This window comes from Girardinichthys multiradiatus, chromosome 11, assembly GCF_021462225.1.
Source record: "Girardinichthys multiradiatus isolate DD_20200921_A chromosome 11, DD_fGirMul_XY1, whole genome shotgun sequence".
NCBI lineage: Eukaryota > Metazoa > Chordata > Actinopteri > Cyprinodontiformes > Goodeidae > Girardinichthys > Girardinichthys multiradiatus.
Genome location: NC_061804.1, coordinates 264,316 through 284,812, shown reverse-complemented (window position 1 = coordinate 284,812; position 20,497 = coordinate 264,316). Strand labels below are relative to the sequence as shown.

Below are 20,497 nucleotides of genomic sequence, written 5' to 3'. Positions count from 1 at the left end.
CTGATGTCTGTCATGAGATAATGTTGTGGAGGGCCAAACAACCAGCAGGAGGTAGGCAGAATCACATCCTCTATTAGAGGAGGGAGAACTTCTAGGCAAAGAAACTTGAACAGTGTTTCCTATTTAAACAAGAGATGATCTGGTTCAAACATACCTGGACTGAATCTGGACTTTAAAATTTAGAGGTTTAAGTAAATCATTCTGTATCAGATTAATAAGATCAATGTGGTTTAAATTAGTATGAGTAAGATTTTAATAATTAGACCACTTTAAATTAACATTAAACTGGATTGGATCAGTTTTATTAGATTTAGTCAGATTAATTGTGGTCTACATTTTCCAGTCTGGAATATTGTAATTCAGCCTCCTGCAGCTGCACACTTGTTCAGTTCTACTTCTTCAAATCAACCAGCAGCTGTTTGTGTTTCTGCAGAGAAACTTGAACAGACGACACCTGTAGCCACAACAGTCACATCTACAGCAGGTGAGTCTTATTCAGGTGCTCTGTTACACCTCATATATAGAACCTCTAATGGTTTTTTAAACTCTTCTCTCACCCACTCCCCGGTTTCCTGATTGGAGTGGGTGGCTGCTCATCTCAAGCTCCAGGCCTCTACCAGAGGTCTACCAGAGGTATCTTGCATTGTCTATACTGTTCCTGGGACTGTGCACTTCTAGACTAAGATCTCTAATGTTTCTCCAGTTATCTGTTGGAGCAACGTCTCCGGTGTGGGGTCACTGCTCCAATGACTATGGGCACTACTGTTGCAGTGACCTGCCAGTCTCTCTATCTAGCTCTTCCCTGAGGCCCTGCTAGTTCTCCACTTTCTCACGTTCCCACTTTTCCACCGTTTGAGATGGCCGTGTCGATCACAGCAGCTGTCCTTGGCTGCGTATCGTTCACCACAATGTCTGGTTGGTTGGCCATTACCATTTTGTTTATTAGCTTGGTTATTTTCCACCACCTTCGGTCTCCATTTTGTTTTCACCATACCGGCTACTTGGTTATGGTGTTCCATGTCCTGCCAGTATCTTAAACTCTGCTGCAAGATACTGGATTTGTTCTGGTTCCACTTTGCACATCCTGCCCCTGGGATCTTGTCTCAGTAGGTAGATTGAATTGGGGCTCAAGGCGTGTTCCTCTGCTGCCATGATCAGTGCTTCTGTGCTGTCCTTCAGACCAACCCTCTTTAGTCATTGGTAGGATTTGGTCATATCAGCCACTTCCTTTGTATATATATCTATATATATATACAGTACCTTGTGAAAGTATTCGGCCCCCTTGAACATTTCAACCTCTTGCCACATTTCAGGCTTCAAACATAAAGATATAAAATTCTAATTTTTTGTGAAGAATCAACAAGTGGGACACAATTGTGAAGTGGAATGAAATTTATTGGATGTGTCAAACGTTTTTAACAAATAAAATACTGAAAAGTGGTACGTGCAATATTATTCAGCCCCTTTGCATTAATACTTTGTAGCGCCACCCTTTGCTCCAACTACAGCTGCAAGTCTCTTGGGGTTTGTTTCTATCAGTTTTCACATCAAGAGACTGAAATTCTTGCCCATTCTTCCTTGCAAAACAGCTTGAACTCAGTGAGGTCGGATGGAGAGCGTTTGTGAACAGCTGTCTTCAGCTCTTTCCACAGATTCTCGATTGGAATCAGGTCTGGACTTTGACTAGGCCATTCCAACACCTGGATACGTTTATTTGTGAACCATTTCATTGTAGATTTGGCTTTATGTTTTGGATCATTGTCTTGTTGGAAGATAAATCTCCGTCACAGTCTCAGGTCTCTTACTGACTCCAACAGGTCTTCTTCCAGAATGGTTCTGTATCTGGCCCCATCCATCTTCCCATCAATTTTGACCATCTTCTCTGTCTCTGCTGATGAAAAGCAGGCCCAAACCATGATGCTGCCACCACCATGTTTGACAGTGGGGATGGTGTGTTCAGGGTGATGAGCTGTGTTGCTTTTACGCCAAACCTATCGTTTTGCATTGTGGCCAAACAGTTTGATTTTGGTTTCATCTGACCAGAGCAGCTTCTTCCACATGTTCGGTGTGTCTCCCAGGTGGCTTGTGGCAAACTTTAAACGAGACGTTTTATGGATATCTTTGAGAAATGGTTTTCTTCTTGCCACTCTTCCATAAAGGCCAGATTTGTGCAGTGTACGACTGATTGTTGTCCTATGGACAGACTCTCTCACCTCAGCTGTAGATCTCTGCAGTTCATCCAGAGTGATCATGGACCTCTTGGCTGCATCTCTGATCAGTCTTCTCCTTGTTCTAGATGAAAGTTTAGAAGGACGGCCGGGTCTTGGTAGATTTGCAGTGGTCTGATACTCCTTCCATTTCAATATGATTGCTTGCAAGGTGCTCCTTGGGATGTTTAAAGCTTGGGAAATCTTTTTGTATCCAAATCCAGCTTTAAACTTCTCCACAACAGTATCTCTGACCTGCCTGGTGTGTTCCTAGGTCTTCATGATGCTCTCTGTGCTTTGAACAGAACCCTGAGACTATCACAGAGCAGGTGCATTTATACGGAGACTTGATTACACACAGGTGGATTCTATTTATCATCATCAGTCATTTGGGACAACATTGAATCATTCAGAGATCCTCACTGAACTTCTGGACTGAGTTTGCTGCACTGAAAGTAAAGGGGCCGAATAATATTGCACGCCACACTTTTCAGTTTTTTATTTGTTAAAAAGTTTGACACATCCAATAAATTTCATTCCACTTCACGATTGTGTCCCACTTGTTGTTGATTCTTCACAAAAAACTTAGAATTTTATATCTGTTTGTTTGAAGCCTGAAATGTGGCAAGAGGTTGAAAAGTTCAAGGGGGCCGAGTACTTTCGCGAGGCACTGTATATTTGTATATACAAATATACAAATGCATTTTGTCGATTGATGAAAATAAATAATCAACACTTCCATTTTTTTTTTAAAGCTTTCTGTGTTGAAAAGCTTTCATGCTTCTTTCACACCTGCCTAAAATGTTTGCACAGTGCTCTGTGCTTTGTTATTGGACTTCTGTGCTAGTCACGGATTGTCCATAATGAACACCATGTTCAAACATAAGGGTGTCCATCAGTGCACTTGGCACCAGGACACCCTAGGCAGGAGGTTAATGATCGACTTTGTTGTCGTATCATCAGACCTTCAGCGGCATGTTTTGGACACTCGGGTGAAGAGAGGGGCTGAGCTGTCCACTGATCACCACATTGGTGGTGAGCTGGATCCGCTGGAGGAGGAGAAAGCCGGACAGACTCGGCAGGCTCAAGCGCATAGTGAGGGTCTGCCGGGAATGCCTGGCGGAGCCCATGGCCAGGGATGTATTCAAGTCCCACCTCCGGGAGAGCTTTGACCAGATTCCAGGGGATGTTGGAGACATAGAGTCCGAGTGGACCATGTTCTCCGCATCTATTGTTGATGCTGCTGCCCATAGCTGCGGCCTTAAGGTCTGCGGTGCCTGTCGTGGTGGCAATCCCAGAACCCAGTGGTGGACACTGGCAGTAAGGGATGCTGTCAAGCTGAAGAAGGAGTCCTATCGGCTGTGGTTGGCTTGTGGGACTCCTGAGGCAGCTGATGGGTACCGTGAGGCCAAGCGTGCTGCGGCCCGGGCTGTGTCAGAGGCAAAAACTCGGGCCTGGGAGGAGTTCGGTGAGGCCATGGAGAAGGACTACCGGTTGACCTCAAAGTGATTCTGGCAAACCGTCTGGCGCCTCAGGAGGGGGAAGCAGTGCTTCGCAAACACTGTTTATAGTGGGCGTGGGAGGATGCTGACCTCGACTGAGGACATTATTGGGCGGTGGAAAGATTACTACGAGGATCTCCTCAATCCTGCCATCACGCATTCCGTGGTGGAAACAGAGGCTGGGGACTCAGGGTTGGATTCTTTCATCACCCAGGCTGAAGTCACCGAGGTGGTTAAAAAGCTCCATGGTGGCAAGGCTTCAGGGGTGGATGAGATCCGCCCTGAGTACCTCAAGTATCTGGATGTTGTGGGGCTGTCATGGTTGACACGCCTCTTCAACATTGCGTGGAGGTCAGGGACAGTGCCTCTGGACTGGCAGACTGGGGTGGTGGGGGGCCGGAGGGTGTGTTCCAACTACAGGTGGATCACACTCCTCAGCCTCCCTGGTAAGGCCTACGCCAGGGTATTGGAGAGGAGAGTCCGGCCGATAGTCGAACCTCAGCTTCAGGAGGAGCAGTGTGGTTTTCGTCCCGGCCGTGGAACACTGGACCAGCTCTATACCCTCTACAGGGTGTTCGAGGGTTCATGGGAGTTTGTCCAACCGGTCCACATGTGTTTTTTGGACCTGGAGAAAGCATTAGACTGTGTCCCTCGTGATGCCCTGTGGGGTGTGCTCCAGGAGTATGGAATCGGGGGCCCTTTATTAGGGGCCATCCGGTCTCTCTACCAGCCGAGCAGGAGTTTGGTCTGCATTGCCGGCACTAAGACCTTCCTCTCCATCACAACACATTGAAATGCTGTTGCAGAGCACCACCAACAGCTTTTGCTGAAGAACCCAAGTTATCCTATGATACCCCCACAAAATACTTTAAATGGGGCATTGTCATGGCCAGATCCACAAAACACATAAACTGCAATTCTGCAATGCTAAAGATTTAGTCCCTCTGAATTCATGGTTCAACAACTGGTCAGAACCTTTGTTGAGTGAGCTCCAGTCCCACGGAGGCTCCAGTCCTGACAAATGTTTTTACCGGGGAGGCGTCTTTTCTTTTGATCCGAACCAGATGTGTGCAGTTAGATTTTTAACAGTTCTTTTCAGTCAGTCTGTCAGCCTCTAATGGTCCAGTTTAGTATCCAGCAGATCTGTTCAGTCTCCAATGGATCTATTCTTTTGCAGTTACTTGTCCTCCTGGTCAGACAACCTGTTCTGATGGGTCAATGTGTGTTCCGACTGCTTGGCTCTGTGATGGAGTCTCCCACTGTTCGGACTCCTCTGATGAAGCTTCCTTTTCCTGCGGTCAGTTAAGCTTTCTGTTAACCAAAGATCTTTAGCTGATGTTTTGATCATTGAAGCTGACAGCAGGACTGTTGCAGGTTCAGGTGCTGATGTCACTTCCTGTATCCTGTCACTCCCTAGGAACAGCATGCGATGGACAATTTGTGCTGGAGGGATCAAATGGATCTTTTACATCATCAGAGTCCGAGACCTACAACAGCAGCATCTTCTGCCGCTGGATTATCAGGTCCCACACACCAACTAGAACACACCGTTCTGAAGGTCTTTTCTGACAAGGGTTTCCTCTTAAGGTGGAATGTTGTATTTTCTTCTGTCATGATGTGTTCAGGGTCAACAGGGGACTTTCCGTTAAGCTTAACTTCCATCAGTTTGAGACTGAAGCGAATGTTGATGCCCTGAGGCTGTATGAAGGAGTTGGACAAAACAGAGTTCTAAGAGGTAGGAGGTCACAACATGAGAACAGATCTGTTTATTCTGTGTTCATCTCAGCAGGAGAATGGTCTCGGGATCCAGTGAACCAATAACACCTCTCAGTGTTTCTCTGAAACATGACGAACTGCTGACTCCTGCAGCTGCAAAACCAGATGACTCACCTGTTGATTTGATTGGCAGCTGAACTCTCAGGCTCCGCCCCTCCTGGTACTGTGTGGCTGCTGACCGACCAATCAACTGTGGAGTTTACATCTGATGATTTCAACAGTCTATCAGGGTTCAAAGCTACCTACAGAGCAGCCGACACCTCAGAACTGTCAAGTAAGACATGACTGCAGCTGCAGACAAAACTAAACCTGTTCCAACCAACCCTGCTCTATAAACAGAACCCTAATCCTGTTCTATAAACAGAACCAACCCTTTTCTATGTAAGGATTAGTCAGTCAGTCATTTTCTACCGCTTATTCCATAGTGGGTTGCGGGGAAGCTGGTGCCTATCTCCAGCAGTCTATGGGTGAGAGGCGGGGTTCACCCTGGACAGGTCGCCAGTCCATCACAGGGCAACACACAAACAACCATGCACACACTCATTCATACACCTAAGGGCAATTTAAAGACCAATTAACCTAACAGGCATGTCTTTGTACTGTGGGAGGACCCACGCATGCAAACTCCATGCGGAAAGACCCCCGGCCGAGAGTCGAACTGCAAGGCAACAGTGCTACCAACTGCGCCACCATGCAGCCCTAATTAAAAATCATAATTCAGAAAAATGATTTCTTGCTTACGAATAGAAGTCAGAGATGTCCTCTGGTGTTGTGATTATGGGCTCAAAGCCCTTAATAAGTACAATTAATAAATTATCATTAATAATTGATCATTATTAAACAAAACCACGCTAAATGTCACTGTTTAATCAACTGCTTCACCTAAGATGGCGGAACTTTGATCTTACTTTGACAGATAAATCACTCTTGCTCAAAATAAACACAAACGCTTTCTCTTTATCTACATGAACATTTATTAAATCAACAGCCCTGATACACTGATTTAATAATCTTCTCCTAATCAAGCATGCCAAATTCTACACAAAAAGGGGTAGAATGACTAACCAAACAAAAATAAAACAACATTGAGTATCTATGAAAGTCAAACCAGCAGATTATGGGCAAAAATGGTAATGGAACAAAGCCTTGGGTTTACTTGGAATGTGGGTCATGTAACCAGTAGACAGCAATATGTTCACATTGGCAGCCCCTTTTGTAATGGCCTCCACCAACCCGCAGTCATAAAACCCCCAAAGTGGGAGCTTAGTGAAACCCAATGGGTCGTAAAATGTTTAGGCGGCAACCAATGAAAAAACAGTGAAGACAGTGAGTGTTCCACCATGAGGTTCTAGCTGCAGCTGCAGGGCTTCTGAGAACCTCTAACAGCCCAACTTTTAAGTTCACCTGAGTCCACGCTCAGGTGTTCAAAACACATTGAGACACACACACAGCTTCAAAGCACACTTTCAGAGTCCAACAGCAGTCAAAGCTTTAGTAAGACATTGCAAAGAACACACTGAACTATAATAAGTGGCGATTCTAAATTGCTCTAAAATCCTACTTTATCGTATTTCTATTGTACTAACAAAAATAAAACAAGAACAGAACTACTTGGTGCCGTCTTCTCTATAAACAAATCCAACCCTGTTTTATAAGCAGAACCAACCCTGTTCTATAAACAGAACCAACCCCGTTCTATAAACAGAACCAACCCCGTTCTATAAACAGAACCAACCCCATTCTATAAACAGAACCAACCCCGTTCTATAAACAGAACCAACCCCATTCTATAAACAGAACCAACCCCGTTCTATAAACAAATCCAACCCTGTTTTATAAACAGAACCAATCCTGTTCTATAAATTGAACCTTAACACTGGTCTATAAATCAAATCTTAACCCCGTTCTTATAAACAGAACCAAATGTTTTCTATACACAGAACCCTAACCTTGTTGAATATTTTTAGTGATGTTTTTGTGTTTTTAGACCAGGAGAAGCTCAGCTGCAGCTTTGAGGATGGTGTGTGTTTCTGGAGGCAGCAGCAGGATGATGAAGGTGACTGGATCAGAGCTAGTGGTTCCACCTATCCTCCGTCAACAGGCCCAAGTGCTGATCATACTCTAGGGAATAGTTCAGGTAGGTTAGAACAGGAGGTCATGACCTGTCATGTTTCTGTCATTAAAGGATGATTCTATACAGAAACATATCTGATCTCTGATAGGTTTCTACATCGTCACTCCTCTGAGTCCTGGCCAATGGCAGAAGAGCTTCAGGATCCAGAGCCTCCCTCTTACTCTGCCCACACAGCCCATGTGCCTGAGCTTCTGGTAAACAACAACAAACAAACATGTAAACAACGGAAAAATAGAATATCGATGTGAAGTGCTTGATATAAGCTGGAGAGCTGCATGTCATCATCCCCGTAGTTACTGTTTCTTTTTGGGGTATCAGCAAATACAACTAACGGATCCATCATGTTGTGTGAAGAGTGTTGTACTGTGAAATAAGGTTATTATTAAGGATGAAGTAGTGATACCAGGGGATCATCTGTGGCCAAAGACCAGTTCAGTTTTGCTAAAGTTTTTTGATACAGGTCCAAGTCACAACAAACGTCGTCTCCGGGCACTTTACAAAAGAACAACCCTATCAGACGCATTTCTATGCTAAAATATACAGCAGTATAGTAGTCCACTTCAATCATACAGACAAATTAAAAGTACATCCATGCCAGATGATCCTAGTAATCAAAGTGTGCAGTTAAATTCCGTTTATTATTCAAACTGGTTAAAAGTTTTTTCTATCTAAGGAAACCCAGCAGATTGCATCCAGTCAGTGACTTGCAGCATTCACTCCTCCTGGATGAGCATGTAGAGACAGTGGACAGTCACTGGTGTTGACTTTGCAGCAATCCCTCATACTGAGCATTCATGTAGCGACAGTGGAGAGGAAAAACTCCCTTTTAACAGGAAGTAACCTCCAGCAGAACCAGAACCAGGCTCAGTGTGAGCGGCTATCTGCCACGAACGACTGGGGATATGAGAAGACCAAATGGTATAAAAATATTAATTGCCATACATATAGATGTGTAGTAAAACTTAGGCCCTGATATTCAAAGGCTCCTAATAGGGGGCCCCAAATTGCTTGTTCAATAAGTGGGCATGTTGCATGTGATTATCAAGGATTGTATGTTGTTGTGACTATGAATCTGAATATATTATTTAATATCAATACTTTAATATCAGTCAGTCAGTCATTTTCTACCACTTCTTCCATACTGGATTGCGGGGGAGCTGGTGCCTATCTCCAGCAGTCTATGGGTGAGAGGCGGGGTTCACCCTGAACAGGTCACCAGTCCATCACAGGGCAACAAACAAACAACCAAGCACACACTCATTCATACACCTGAGGGAAATTTAGAGACCAATTAACCTAACAGGCATGTCTTTGGACTGTGGGAGGAAGCCGGAGTACCCGGTGAGAACCCACGCATGCACGGGGAGAACATGCAAACTCCATGCAGAAAGACCCCCGGTCAGGAATTGAACCCAGGACCTTCTTGCTGCAAGGCAACATTGCTACCAACTGCACCACCGTGCAGCCCTACTTTAATATTGTATCAAATAATATTCCGGTCTGTTAAGGGTTGTCCTGTGAATACCAGCCCATTAAGGCGATGGTATTAGGACAAAATAGAAAGGTGTGAGATGAGCTCTGACATTATTGAACAGCATAAACTCTGCACATATATGGAATAAATTCACACAATTTCTTAAAATACAAGAATTTATTAACAAAAATAAGTCAACTCAAAGTCAAACATATTTCAATCAACAAACTCTTTACTTTGCTAAAACAATTCAACTAAACTACCAAGCAGAATTAAAGAATAATGAAGACTAATCTTGAAAAATCCAGAAATGAAGTTAAGTTAGTCTTGGAACTAACTTAGGCAATAATCAGCAAACGTTTAGACAACCATTCACAATGCAATATCAGATAAAACATTATTTTAATAAAATAATGTTTTAAATAATTATCTGCTGAATAAAACCAACCTTCTGGATGACTAATTCTCAACGGTCTCTCATTAGCTTTCTTTATTTATTAAAATAATATTTGAAGAAACATTATTAAAGGAAATGGTAAAATATTTAAGGGAATATTTTGGAAAAAGAGCCAAATCTTTCTGGAGAAATGGGCTTACGTATGCACGTGTTCTTACCTGTTAGCAGTTAGAGCTAAGAAAAGAAGCTGATAGCTTCTTACCAGAATCAAACACATGTTTAAAAATACCGTCAATAAAAGGGTTAAAATGCATGAGCACGGACGGTGCGTTATGATCAATCTTCTGTGTTTCAAATCACCCTTTAATAAAGTTTGTCTTAACTTTGAAAAACACACACCAACAAACACAGAACACAAAACTGAGCATGTGTGCTGCAGATATCCTGCTAGCACCAAGATAGCTGAGTTTCACAAACAAAACAAAACTTCATAAAACGAAAAAATGTTTAGACCATTTCATCCTAAATCACTTCTATCACTCTGCTCAAACCCTAACCTCTCATGAACCGTGCTGAGGGAAAGTTGTCTGCGCGACGGCGAAGTTTGAAGAAACTCTGTGAACAAAAGGTTAGCTACAGCTAACCTCCGGAGCTGTGGCTGGTGGCTCGTTCTGTTCGGCCGACCAAACTGCACGTTACCACGGTGATGCGGTCTCTGTTGTCCTCCTTGAGACCGGGAAACCGCTCCACTAGGTGTCGTAGAGACAGGGTCTCTGCAGGGAATTCTCTGGAAACAGTTTGCTTTCTGTAGCTTTCATGAATGAATACCGGGTACACAAACAGTGATTCATTCGTACTTAACTTTGTGCATATGATCGCGTATGACACCCTTGGATGCAGTTTGAAGAGTTTATGTCTGTTTGCCAGCAAAGAGACATTAGCGCGCTGTGTACAGCCAGTGCTTATATACAGCCAGTGGCATCATGGGAAGTCCGCTGCTACCCCCCCTCCTAAGTTGGGCTGGAAGTTGGTTAAATGCAATTATTTTCAAAGTTACAGAAAAGTTTGTACCGCATCTTTCATGTTGTATCCATGGCTGTGGGTCCCAACAATGTTCAATGGAGTTTTATCATAGGACATGTCATTGCTTCTGTTTGTGATTGGTTCCAAATCAGACCTTAGATAGTCCTACGTAGAATCCTCTTTTTTCATCTATTTCTATTATTTTTATTTTTGACAATGTAAATCTGTTGACACGTGAACAGACGTTTCTCTCTCTCTGTCATGTCATTCTATCCATGCCTCCTTCTGGCCACAGTGACAGCAGACATTTTTGCATCTCAGTTAGTACCTGCATTTTAAATGTGTTAAATCTAGACGCAGAAGCAGCACTGCAATCCGTTGCAGGTGATAAGGGATTACATTTACATTTCCCCCTCCCATATGTTTGCGCATTTGGGTAATTTTCATATGTTCTGCATATTCGTAAGGGAAATACACAAAAAAGTTTGCAACCGCTGTTTCACTGATTTTACACACGCAAATCGATTAGCACTTCGTTTGTAGATTAGCAAACAGGTTTGCGTGTATAAAATGACACGCAAACCTATTTGCTAATCTTCAAATGAAGAAAATTTGGTTTTTAATCCTAAAAACCTCATTTTCATATAAAGGAACCGCGGGACTCCCCCCTTGACGTCATACATCCATGGAGAAGAGTATGTCTTAGGATGGTATGTTCAAACAGATCTTGGAAGGTTGAAGTAATGGGGTGTCCATAGTCCATAGTCTTTACCAGATTATGAATCTGGGCTTTTGCCTTTAAAGTCAGGGTACCAAAGCAGCAAGTGATACCGTAGCTAAAGACAGACCTAGTATTTGCCATGTAGACAATACATGTTTTTCTTGCCACCTGTGTGCGTCAGCTAACATTATCAACTATGTGCCATGTGCCATGAATTATAATTCATGGTAACACTCTGCTGCTGCTTTTTCTAGGACAGGGGTGTCACACTCAAATACACAGACGGCCAAACGTTTCAAAATAACACAAGTCGAGGGCTGAACCAGTACAATGTTTATTAAAAACTTGTCAAAATGACCTTATTGCACATGCTGAACCTGGACCTACCACAAAGCCCATTACAACCATGGGGTGATATAAAACAACAAAGACTCAAAAGCCTGACATGTTATTTCAGAACTTGTTAGGTTGAGAAGTATGTGGGTGATGTCTGAAAGATACTCATCACTGCTTTCAAATAGTAACATGTCAAAAATAAATAAAATCAGTTGCATTCATTGCCTATGGCTCCATCTGTAATTATTCCAGAGTAAATTCAAGTAAACACATTTTTCTTGTGTTATGGCTTGCGAGATAGGACCCCAGAATGCAGACGAGCAGGCAGCGTGATGGTAAGTGCAAAAACGATTTAATATAAAACAAAAACTCACTCTCAGAAGAGGCAGGAACAAAACAATAAACAGACAGGCAGGACGGGCTTGGCATGATCCACAAAGCAAGACAAGAGCATGATTTGAGAACAAGACATGATATGAGAAATGTTTCCGCAATGAATGACAGAACAGGTGTGTATTTATGTAGTGTGACCAGGTGAAACAAGAAGACAGATTAATAGGTGCAGGTGATCCGAATTAACAGAACAAAACGTGGCTGGAGCAAAACAGAGACTCTTGAACACAAACTAACAGAAACTAGAAAAACATGAAGCAAAAGCATAACCAGATCCGAAAACCAAACTTGACAAAACATGAACAAGACGACAAAACTAAAGCATGACCAGGAAAATAAACAGAAACATGATTCAAAACTTGAACTGTGAATAAGACCAACAAAAACCCAGAAACCAAAAACCAAACAACCCCAAATCATAACATCTTCAAACATTCATACCTCATTCAGAATTCAAAGAAAAATCAAATGTAGTCCTGTAGTAGCAAGAGAACAAAATACTCAAAATGAAACTGCATTATATACTGAAAATCTGTTGAAGCTCAGTTTGCAGGTCAGTGATGCTCGCTTGTATGAACCAGATACTTGGGGCCTGATCTTCAAAAGGTTTTTGTGAACAAAACCGTGTACAAACTGGGTTGCATCCGCAAAGCTGATCTACAAACCAGGTGCAAGTCATGTGTTTGTAAAATGTGCTGAACAGCAACAACAAAATAAAGGATAATGACCAAAAGACCCAAAATTATGGGAGGAGGATATTACATTACATAGAAGGACATGGGAGGGGGATTTTACCACCTGCAACACGACTTATCAAAACTAAAAATAGATTGCAGGGCTGTTTTTGCATCAAGATTTAGCACGTTTTAAATGCAGATACTAACTGGGTCGCAAAAATGTCTGCTGAAGTCAGCACCAGGTTTACAGAGTTTTTGTGTGATAGGGCAAGTGACCATATTCTGAATTTAACACCTCCAGAAAAGACTTAGACTGGCGGTGATTTAAACCTTTGGGGTGATTTTTTCAATTCTTCTAAGTTCTGAAACCTTTGTTTCATGTCCAGAGTCTTGTATCGGTCATGGTGTCACGTTTCTTAGTGTCGTCTTATATTGTTTTCTTTCATCACAGCCACACTGTCTGTGCAAAGAAGAGATACAGCTTTGCCCGAACATGCACGAACATATAGCTGCATAAAGCTGCTGATTAAGGAGGGAGCCAGGGACTTGTACGCGCCCAATGGGCAGTGCATTGTGGGACTTGTAGTATTATGATGGTGGGTACAATACCAGCGGGCCAGCTCTAATAGTAATTAAAAACTACCATGCGGGCCAAGAATAATTCATTCCCGGGCTGGATGTGGCCCGCGGGCTTTCAGATTGACAATAATGCTCTAAGAGATCTGAAGGGGCTACATGCTTAGATCTGCTCTAAGAGTTCTGAAGAGATCTCTTAGAGCACATGAGCGGCATCTACCCTGCATGCCGCTCTGCTCTCTGGTGTGAATCCAGTGAGCAAACGGGGAGTTTCTCTGAGTTAACAGGTAAACGTGTCTGCAGGTATCATATGTTTGGTGAGGACGTCCACCGTCTCAGAGTCTTCCTCAGTCCACTTTCATCACAGCCATATGCTGATGTCATCGTGCTGTTCCAGAAAGATGGTAACTATGGCAACACCTGGAACTACGGCCAGGTGACCCTAAACCTAACGTCGGAGGCCATGGTCAGTGACATCACCCAGAAGGTCCATACATCAACCAGTCTCACTGGCCACCTGAGTCATCATGTGACCTCTGCAGGTGGAGTTTGAAGCTCTGAAGAAGGGAGGCACGTGGAACGACATAGCTCTGGATGACATCACACTGAGCTCTGATCCCTGTGGCAATGCCCCCCCAGAGCCAACCAACGTCCCACCTCCAACCACTATGCCACCCATACCAGGTGGGTCACAGGCCAGATTAAATGTTACAGGGCAAAGTGGCATATCTGATCACACCCCCATACAAGGTAAATCTCAGGCCACGCCCCCTTTGGGTGGAGTACTTGTTTTCAACCAGTAAATAATCCTTTCTTATTCAGTACTGTATAATGTTGTTGTCTTCCTATCAATCTTAACACTGTACTGAGGAAAGCCATGTTCACAACTGTAACCTGCATCCTGTAACACTGCCCCCTTTGCTCTGAGTGGTTCAGCTGACTGTGGAGGACCTTTGGACCTCTGGGAGCCAAATTCTACCTTTAGCTCTCCAAACTACCCACATTCCTATGGAAATATGGCAAAGTGTGAGTACATCTGTTCTGACTCCACCTCTGTCTCCACCTGTTCTCACAGTCTGACTCCTCCCTGTGACTTTGTGAATCAACTAATGTGTCTGACTGAGTGTCTCTTCGTGTCTGATAAAACCATGATTATGTTTTGCAGGTCTGTGGACTCTACATGCTCTACAGGGTCAGAACATTCAGCTCCACTTCCTGGACTTTGATGTGGAGGCAACCTATGACATGGTGGAGGTGCGAGATGGGGCGGAGCTAAACTCCACCTTAATGGGTACGTTTGTATTTTACCTGTCCTCTTCGAGTTGACAGGTGACTTTGTTTTCACTTGCATGTTGCTGTTTTTCTTCAAGCTGTCCTCACTGGCAGCACAGGACCCGCCCATGACTTGTTCTCGACATCCAATCAGGTGACAGTATGGTTCTTTACGGACAGCGGGGGCTATGGTCGAGGATTCAGAGCCAACTTCACCAGTGGGGTGGACCTGGGGTCTCCAGGTGAGATCACATCACACCTCAGAGACTCTTGGTCCTCTCAGACTGGATGTTCTGATTGTTGCTGATGATGGTCTATTTATGAACAGCTCCATGTGCAGCTGCTCAGTTCCAATGTCAGATGGGAGCTTGCATCCATGGTAACGGTCAATGTGACGGCGTGGTCAACTGTCCTGATGGTTCTGATGAAGCTGACTGTGGTACGTCACTGGTTGGTAATCAGTCCACCGGGTCAGCAAACAGTCAGGATTTTGTTTCTGTTTGTGTTGAAAGGTTTCCAGAACGGAGACATGATGATAACTGTTGGGATTATGATTATTGATTAATTAATATTTATCAAGAATTATAATTAAAAATCATAATTTGAGAAAATTAATTTCTTAACCAAAAATCCTTATTTATGAATCGAAACCAGAGATGTCCTCTGGTGTTGTAATTGTGGCTCAAAGCTTTTGATAATTACAATTATTAAATTCTCAGTAATAGTTTATAACTATTACTAGATGTCATTGTTTAGTCAACCGTTTCTGCCAAAACGTGGAGAACTTAAGCCTTATTTTGACTGACAAATCACTCTTGCACAAAATAAACACAAACGCTTTCTCTTTATCTACGTTTATATTTATTAAATCAACAGCCCTGATCCAATTCGCTCTTCCGATACAATAATTTTCACCTAATCAAGCAAGCAAAGTTCTACTAAAAAGGGTAAAATATCAAACTAAACTGAATAAAACAAAACAGAACAAAACTACATGGAGCGTGTATGAAAATCCAACCACCAGTTATGGTAACAAGTGATAATATGGGAGCGCCCCCCCTCCTCCAAGTGTAGCTCACTGTGACACAGGCAGTCATAAAACTTCCCCAAGCAAAGTTGTAAACCCAGAGGACAAAGGATAATAAAACGTTTGCCAGCAAGCTAGTACAGCACGAAGTTGAAGACAAAGAAAATGGTTGATTTTCACCATACGGTTATTATAGCAGTCCAGTTTCACAGCGCACTTGCGTTCAGGTATCCAGACAGTAAAAACACAACTTGTGAGACTCGGCGGCCTCCAAAATTCAACAGCAATCAAGTTTCAAAAAACAATGGCATGCACATACAATTCAGAACACATTAGACTAAAAGTGGCGATTCTAAATCACACTAAATCCCTACTCTACCCTGCCCAAGCTATTTCTAATAAAAAAAATAAAAGGAAAGGATGGATTTTGATGTCTCCTCTGAGCATAGGGAGAGAGAGAAAGGGGTTGAAGAGTTCCACGCGTCTGCGGATACTCAGCAAAGCAGTCCGTTTATCGTCCTTGTGGCCTTCTTGGCAGAAAGGTGAAAAATATGACAGACCGTCACTAGTTGACTGGAACAAAAAAAAACAAGGGGGAAAAATTGCGTCTCCTTGAAAACTCTGTGTTTTTTTTGGTTACATGTTAAACCCACGTCTTCGATTGGTAAAGTTGAAAACTTACAAGCCTTCTTATTCCTGTAAGCTTAATTCGTTTAGTATAAAGGCCACGTGGGATTTCTTGTCCAAAGTGATGCTCCAGTTGCGTGGTAATCGCGTCTCGGTCCCAAGCTGAAAGCACCTCCTTAAAGGGCTCACTTTGTTAAATAGCCCATTGTGACGTCAGAACTGGAACGGCCCCATCATATCAGCCACGGTGCCCGCTGGGATTTGAAGCAGCGGACTATCCTGGGATACAAAATGGCCGATGATGCCAGACGGCCTGGTAGCGTCCAGGAACTTACAAATGGTCCAATATTAAGCAAAACATGGTCCAACATTCCCCCCTAGGTTCAAAGAGTGAGATGAATCGCAGTCTTTGAAGCTACTGAGACCATTCTGTCCTTAGTTGAACAATCAGTGATCTGTGGTGAAGTAAAGCAAAACAAACTGTCTCTGTGTTCCTGTTGGCAGGAATGGAGGTTCACCACTCAGTTCGTTCCTCAAAAGCCTATGATTGGGCAGGATAGAGGTTAGCCTGGGCAGGGCTAAACTCTGACTCATACCTTTCTATGTTGTTCAATGAGAAAATACAGGACAATACATTCATATCATCATTACATTCTTTTGGTCATCAGCTTTGGTAACCCTGAGACAAAGTGAAACTACAATAAAAAGATACAGTACATGTATATGTATATATATATATATATATATAAAAACAAAATCAAATCATGGTTCATAGCTTATTTGTCCAACTTCTATTAGGCACTGGAACCTGCCTGTGTCATTGGCAAAGGTGGTGCTATGAACTGTGGGGAAATGAATGTGAGGGAATCAATCTTGGCCTGTAAACGGTTGACCTGCCTGTATGTGGTGTGTAATCTTTAACAAAACCAACGTTTAAAACAGGTTTAGGCTTAAACCATTAGCTCTTCCAAAAGATTATGGGGTTTAATATGACTCCTGTCTCTAAACTATCTAGATGTGAAAAGAGGGAGAAAAGAATAATTGAACTGCACTACTTAGGCTATAAGCCAGGTGTGTTTGTGGAGGTTGCAAGGTGTCTGCTGTGGTGGACTTAGGATTTTCTCCACTAAGTTCAGCAGAACTAGGCCAGTAGATATCTGTGCCTTGATGGGACTCTCTACAGATGAACCAACCTCTATTAATAAGATTTTGCATTAAATCTCTGGCAACGTGTGTGTCCATTACATCATTCTTAATCACTTCTGTGAGGGTCTGCTGTGCATGCAGAGTGTTAATGAGAAATTATTGTGCCAATTTACAGTTTAACACTGTGTCCTAGAAGGTAGTTATAGGTTTAACTGTTTCTGTTGAAGAAAGTTGTTACTGGTTACAGCATGTTAGTGTGAGTTTATGAAACATGCACCTATTTAAACTGGTCCTATGCACTGGTCTCTCCTTTCCCGGACATGGAGACAAGCTCTGTTGTTGGGGAGGAGAGTTCGATGTAGGACTTCATCTGGTTCAGCTAAAGAGCAGCAGCTGGGATGACAGTGTCAATCTTTTCTGACAAGCGCCCAACCGACTTAATGAAGCTGCATGTCACAGTTAGGAGGAATTTGTTACCTCCTGCTAATTTTGGAGCTTGTTCGACCCAGTTGGTCTGAAGGTGGAACCAAGGTAATGTAACCCCCCTTCGCTGAAGCGGAGGTTGACTGATTGGCTGGTATGGCTGAAACTGGCAGCAGGTTAAGCATCTTTGGATGTAGACCTGAGTGTCGTGAGACGTTGGAGGCCAGTACGCCATTTGTTGGAGGGTGTGGAGTCTGGCCACATTGGGACGCCAGATTTAGAAAAACAATAAATGTTGTGGTTCAGGCAGTTGTGAATTTCCAACCAACTGAAGAGTTTTACTGGTGTGTCTCAATTGTGAATCCAAATAGCCAAATTTCTGGTACTTTCTGCAGATCTGGAACGTACAACTTCTCCAAGATTATATCCTTTAACCTCTGAGTCCAACCGCTGCCAGGCTGTGATTCTGTTCAAGAATCGTGTCCAGCTTGCGATTCTGTTCTCTTAACATTTCAGTCTGAGTGTTGATCGCTCTACAGACTCCATCTAACATCGCAGGCAGCTTTAGAAAGCTTTGAACAGCCGCCCAAGTTTTGCGAATCACTCGATAAGCCAGGTAACCACCAACTCCAGAAAGCAGAAATCCTGTTATCAAAAGTCCAAATATGTACACATTTTCTACGTCCTCGACCGACATCGTAGTCAGGAACACAATCTTCCACTGCTGCCAAGAATCCATTGTGTTTCCAGAGAAGAACGTCCCGTCTGGACAAGAGGTTCTCCTTTACCCTGTCTTCCCGTTGAAAAGAAATTTGATCAATTACATTGAGAGACCAGCTGATCAAATCCATAATTTACAAGTTTGGAGGATATGCAAAGCGAGGCTCTGAGAAAAACACAGACAAAAAGCAGAAGCAGGGATCAGCAGGGAGGGAGGGAGAGAAAATGTGTATGTTTTCCACCGAGAGCAAGAGAGAAAGCATTAGGAGAGATCTTCTCCTCCAATGAACAACAGTGAATGAATAAAACGCTACCAGCTCCATGGTGCAGAGATCCACCCCCTAAACAGTCGAGTCAATGAGAACAGAAACTTCTAGAACAATCATACAATTATTAATATAGAGATAAGATTAACTTTATCATCCCTCTAGGAGGAAATTAAATAGTTTCAGCAGCAGGACAGGTTAAAGGTCAACCACACCTCCTCACTAAGAGGAATCTGTAGTCGCTCTCAGCAGAGATCTGAATCAGTCTGAAGCTGGGAGTCCTTGGCAGGAATGTTTAGGCTAAGATAGAAGCTCTCTGAGAGGAACCACCAGTAAACCACCAGTCTGAGAGTGGAGGGTTTTGTTAGGAACATATGGACCAATCTGCTTTCTGATGTATGATGGCGCTTGATCATGAAAGGGGTTTATATGTGAGAATATGTGATGTAACAAAGAACCAATGTAGACAAGGTAAAATTGGTTAATTCCCAGCACTGGACGGTTTTACATCATAAACTTATCCTGGTTCAATCAGTGTTCACTGCTTCCGAAGCAGAATACAGAATCCTTTACCAGTAGTAGAACTCAAACAGAACCAGAACCAGTCTCTCCTGGTTTCAGCAACTGATTTTTATTGGTGTTAATTTATACCAACCCAGTCCCAGTGAGATCATTTTTGACACTGATCTGACCCACATGCAGAAAGAACACAAGTAGAGAGCATCAAACGGTGAAAAGAAGTTTATTATTTCTAAATTCTACACAGGGATGACAGGGATCTGGTCTCTCCAACTGTGCGAGAAAAAAGAACTGATAAGAAAACAGGACGGCAATGTATATATAAATATATAAATATAAATATCATGAATATAAATAAATGCTCTTACTAGAGAGTGAACAGAATCCGCCAGGGGAGACAGGGTTTAGGAGAACTGAAGTAGAGCTCACAGCGAAACGTGCTTTCTGTGGAAAGCGAGCGGAAGGTGAAGCAGGAGTTACATAGGAGGGTGGACAGGTCTGCAGGAGAAGTACGCTTGTCGTAATGTAGCACAGATCCAGTAAAAGGTGAAGATTGCTCAGTCCAGGAGTGTACGTAGAATTCCAGACAGGTAATCCAAAAGGCTCCAAGCGCTCGAGGAATAGTTAAGGGATCGATGGACATCAAGGTTACTGATACCTAAGGCAAAAACACAAATGTCAGAAAGGAACAGAGCAGATCAAAACCCAAAAACTGGCTCGAGATGATTACCACATAGGCTCAACACTCAGGCGACGAGTAGCAGGCAGCCACGGCTTAAGTAGCATACACGGCGATCAGAAGATGGGAAACACCTGTCCACATTCCTCCTGTAGCTCGACACCCTCTGCTGGACGAATAAGGTTAGCAGCAAGCAGAAAACAGACAAGCTCCCAGAACCCGACACCCAGTGAGTCCCACCAGTCCACAGACAAGTGGAGAGCTAACTGGTCTCCACCTGAGTTCCTAAATCTGCAGAATTTAGGTTCTGTCATTTTTAACCTACAACAGCCACAACTTCACCAGAACAGCTTGACCCACCAGAGGTCTGATCAGGTGTCTAACAGAACAAGAGAAAATGAAAGCTAGTTCTGTCCCAGTTGCTGTAATTAATTCTGATCTGTCTGTTCTTCAGTTGGACGGTAACAGGACACTGAAACGGGTAAACAGTCCTATTAGGTATCCTGTTACCATGGAAACACAGAGCATCACAGCCCACAAACTGATGGAGGAAAAGCTGCAGTCATCACCATGTCTCACCTGCTGACAGGTATCCTGGCGTG

At 43.3% G+C, this 20,497-nt stretch overlaps 1 protein-coding gene and 1 long non-coding RNA gene across 2 annotated transcripts in view; one reads left to right on the top strand and one right to left on the bottom strand.

Moving 5' to 3' along the window:
- The window catches only part of tmprss15 (transmembrane serine protease 15), a 30,992-nt gene that overhangs the window by 3,948 nt on the left and 6,547 nt on the right, over positions 1-20,497 (top strand). The window contains exons 6-18 of the mRNA XM_047378396.1: positions 434-484; positions 4,887-5,006; positions 5,127-5,232; positions 5,335-5,444; positions 5,619-5,759; positions 7,473-7,622; positions 7,708-7,813; positions 13,520-13,682; positions 13,759-13,900; positions 14,153-14,242; positions 14,382-14,507; positions 14,587-14,730; positions 14,817-14,927. Of these exons, the coding sequence (XP_047234352.1) occupies positions 434-484; positions 4,887-5,006; positions 5,127-5,232; positions 5,335-5,444; positions 5,619-5,759; positions 7,473-7,622; positions 7,708-7,813; positions 13,520-13,682; positions 13,759-13,900; positions 14,153-14,242; positions 14,382-14,507; positions 14,587-14,730; positions 14,817-14,927 (1,560 nt within the window). The remainder of the gene's footprint in view (positions 1-433; positions 485-4,886; positions 5,007-5,126; positions 5,233-5,334; positions 5,445-5,618; positions 5,760-7,472; positions 7,623-7,707; positions 7,814-13,519; positions 13,683-13,758; positions 13,901-14,152; positions 14,243-14,381; positions 14,508-14,586; positions 14,731-14,816; positions 14,928-20,497) is intronic.
- Positions 19,424-20,450, bottom strand: LOC124875955. Its single transcript, XR_007040172.1, has 2 exons — positions 19,585-20,450; positions 19,424-19,489 (listed from the first exon to the last, which is right to left on the bottom strand). It is a non-coding gene; the product is annotated as an uncharacterized LOC124875955 (long non-coding RNA).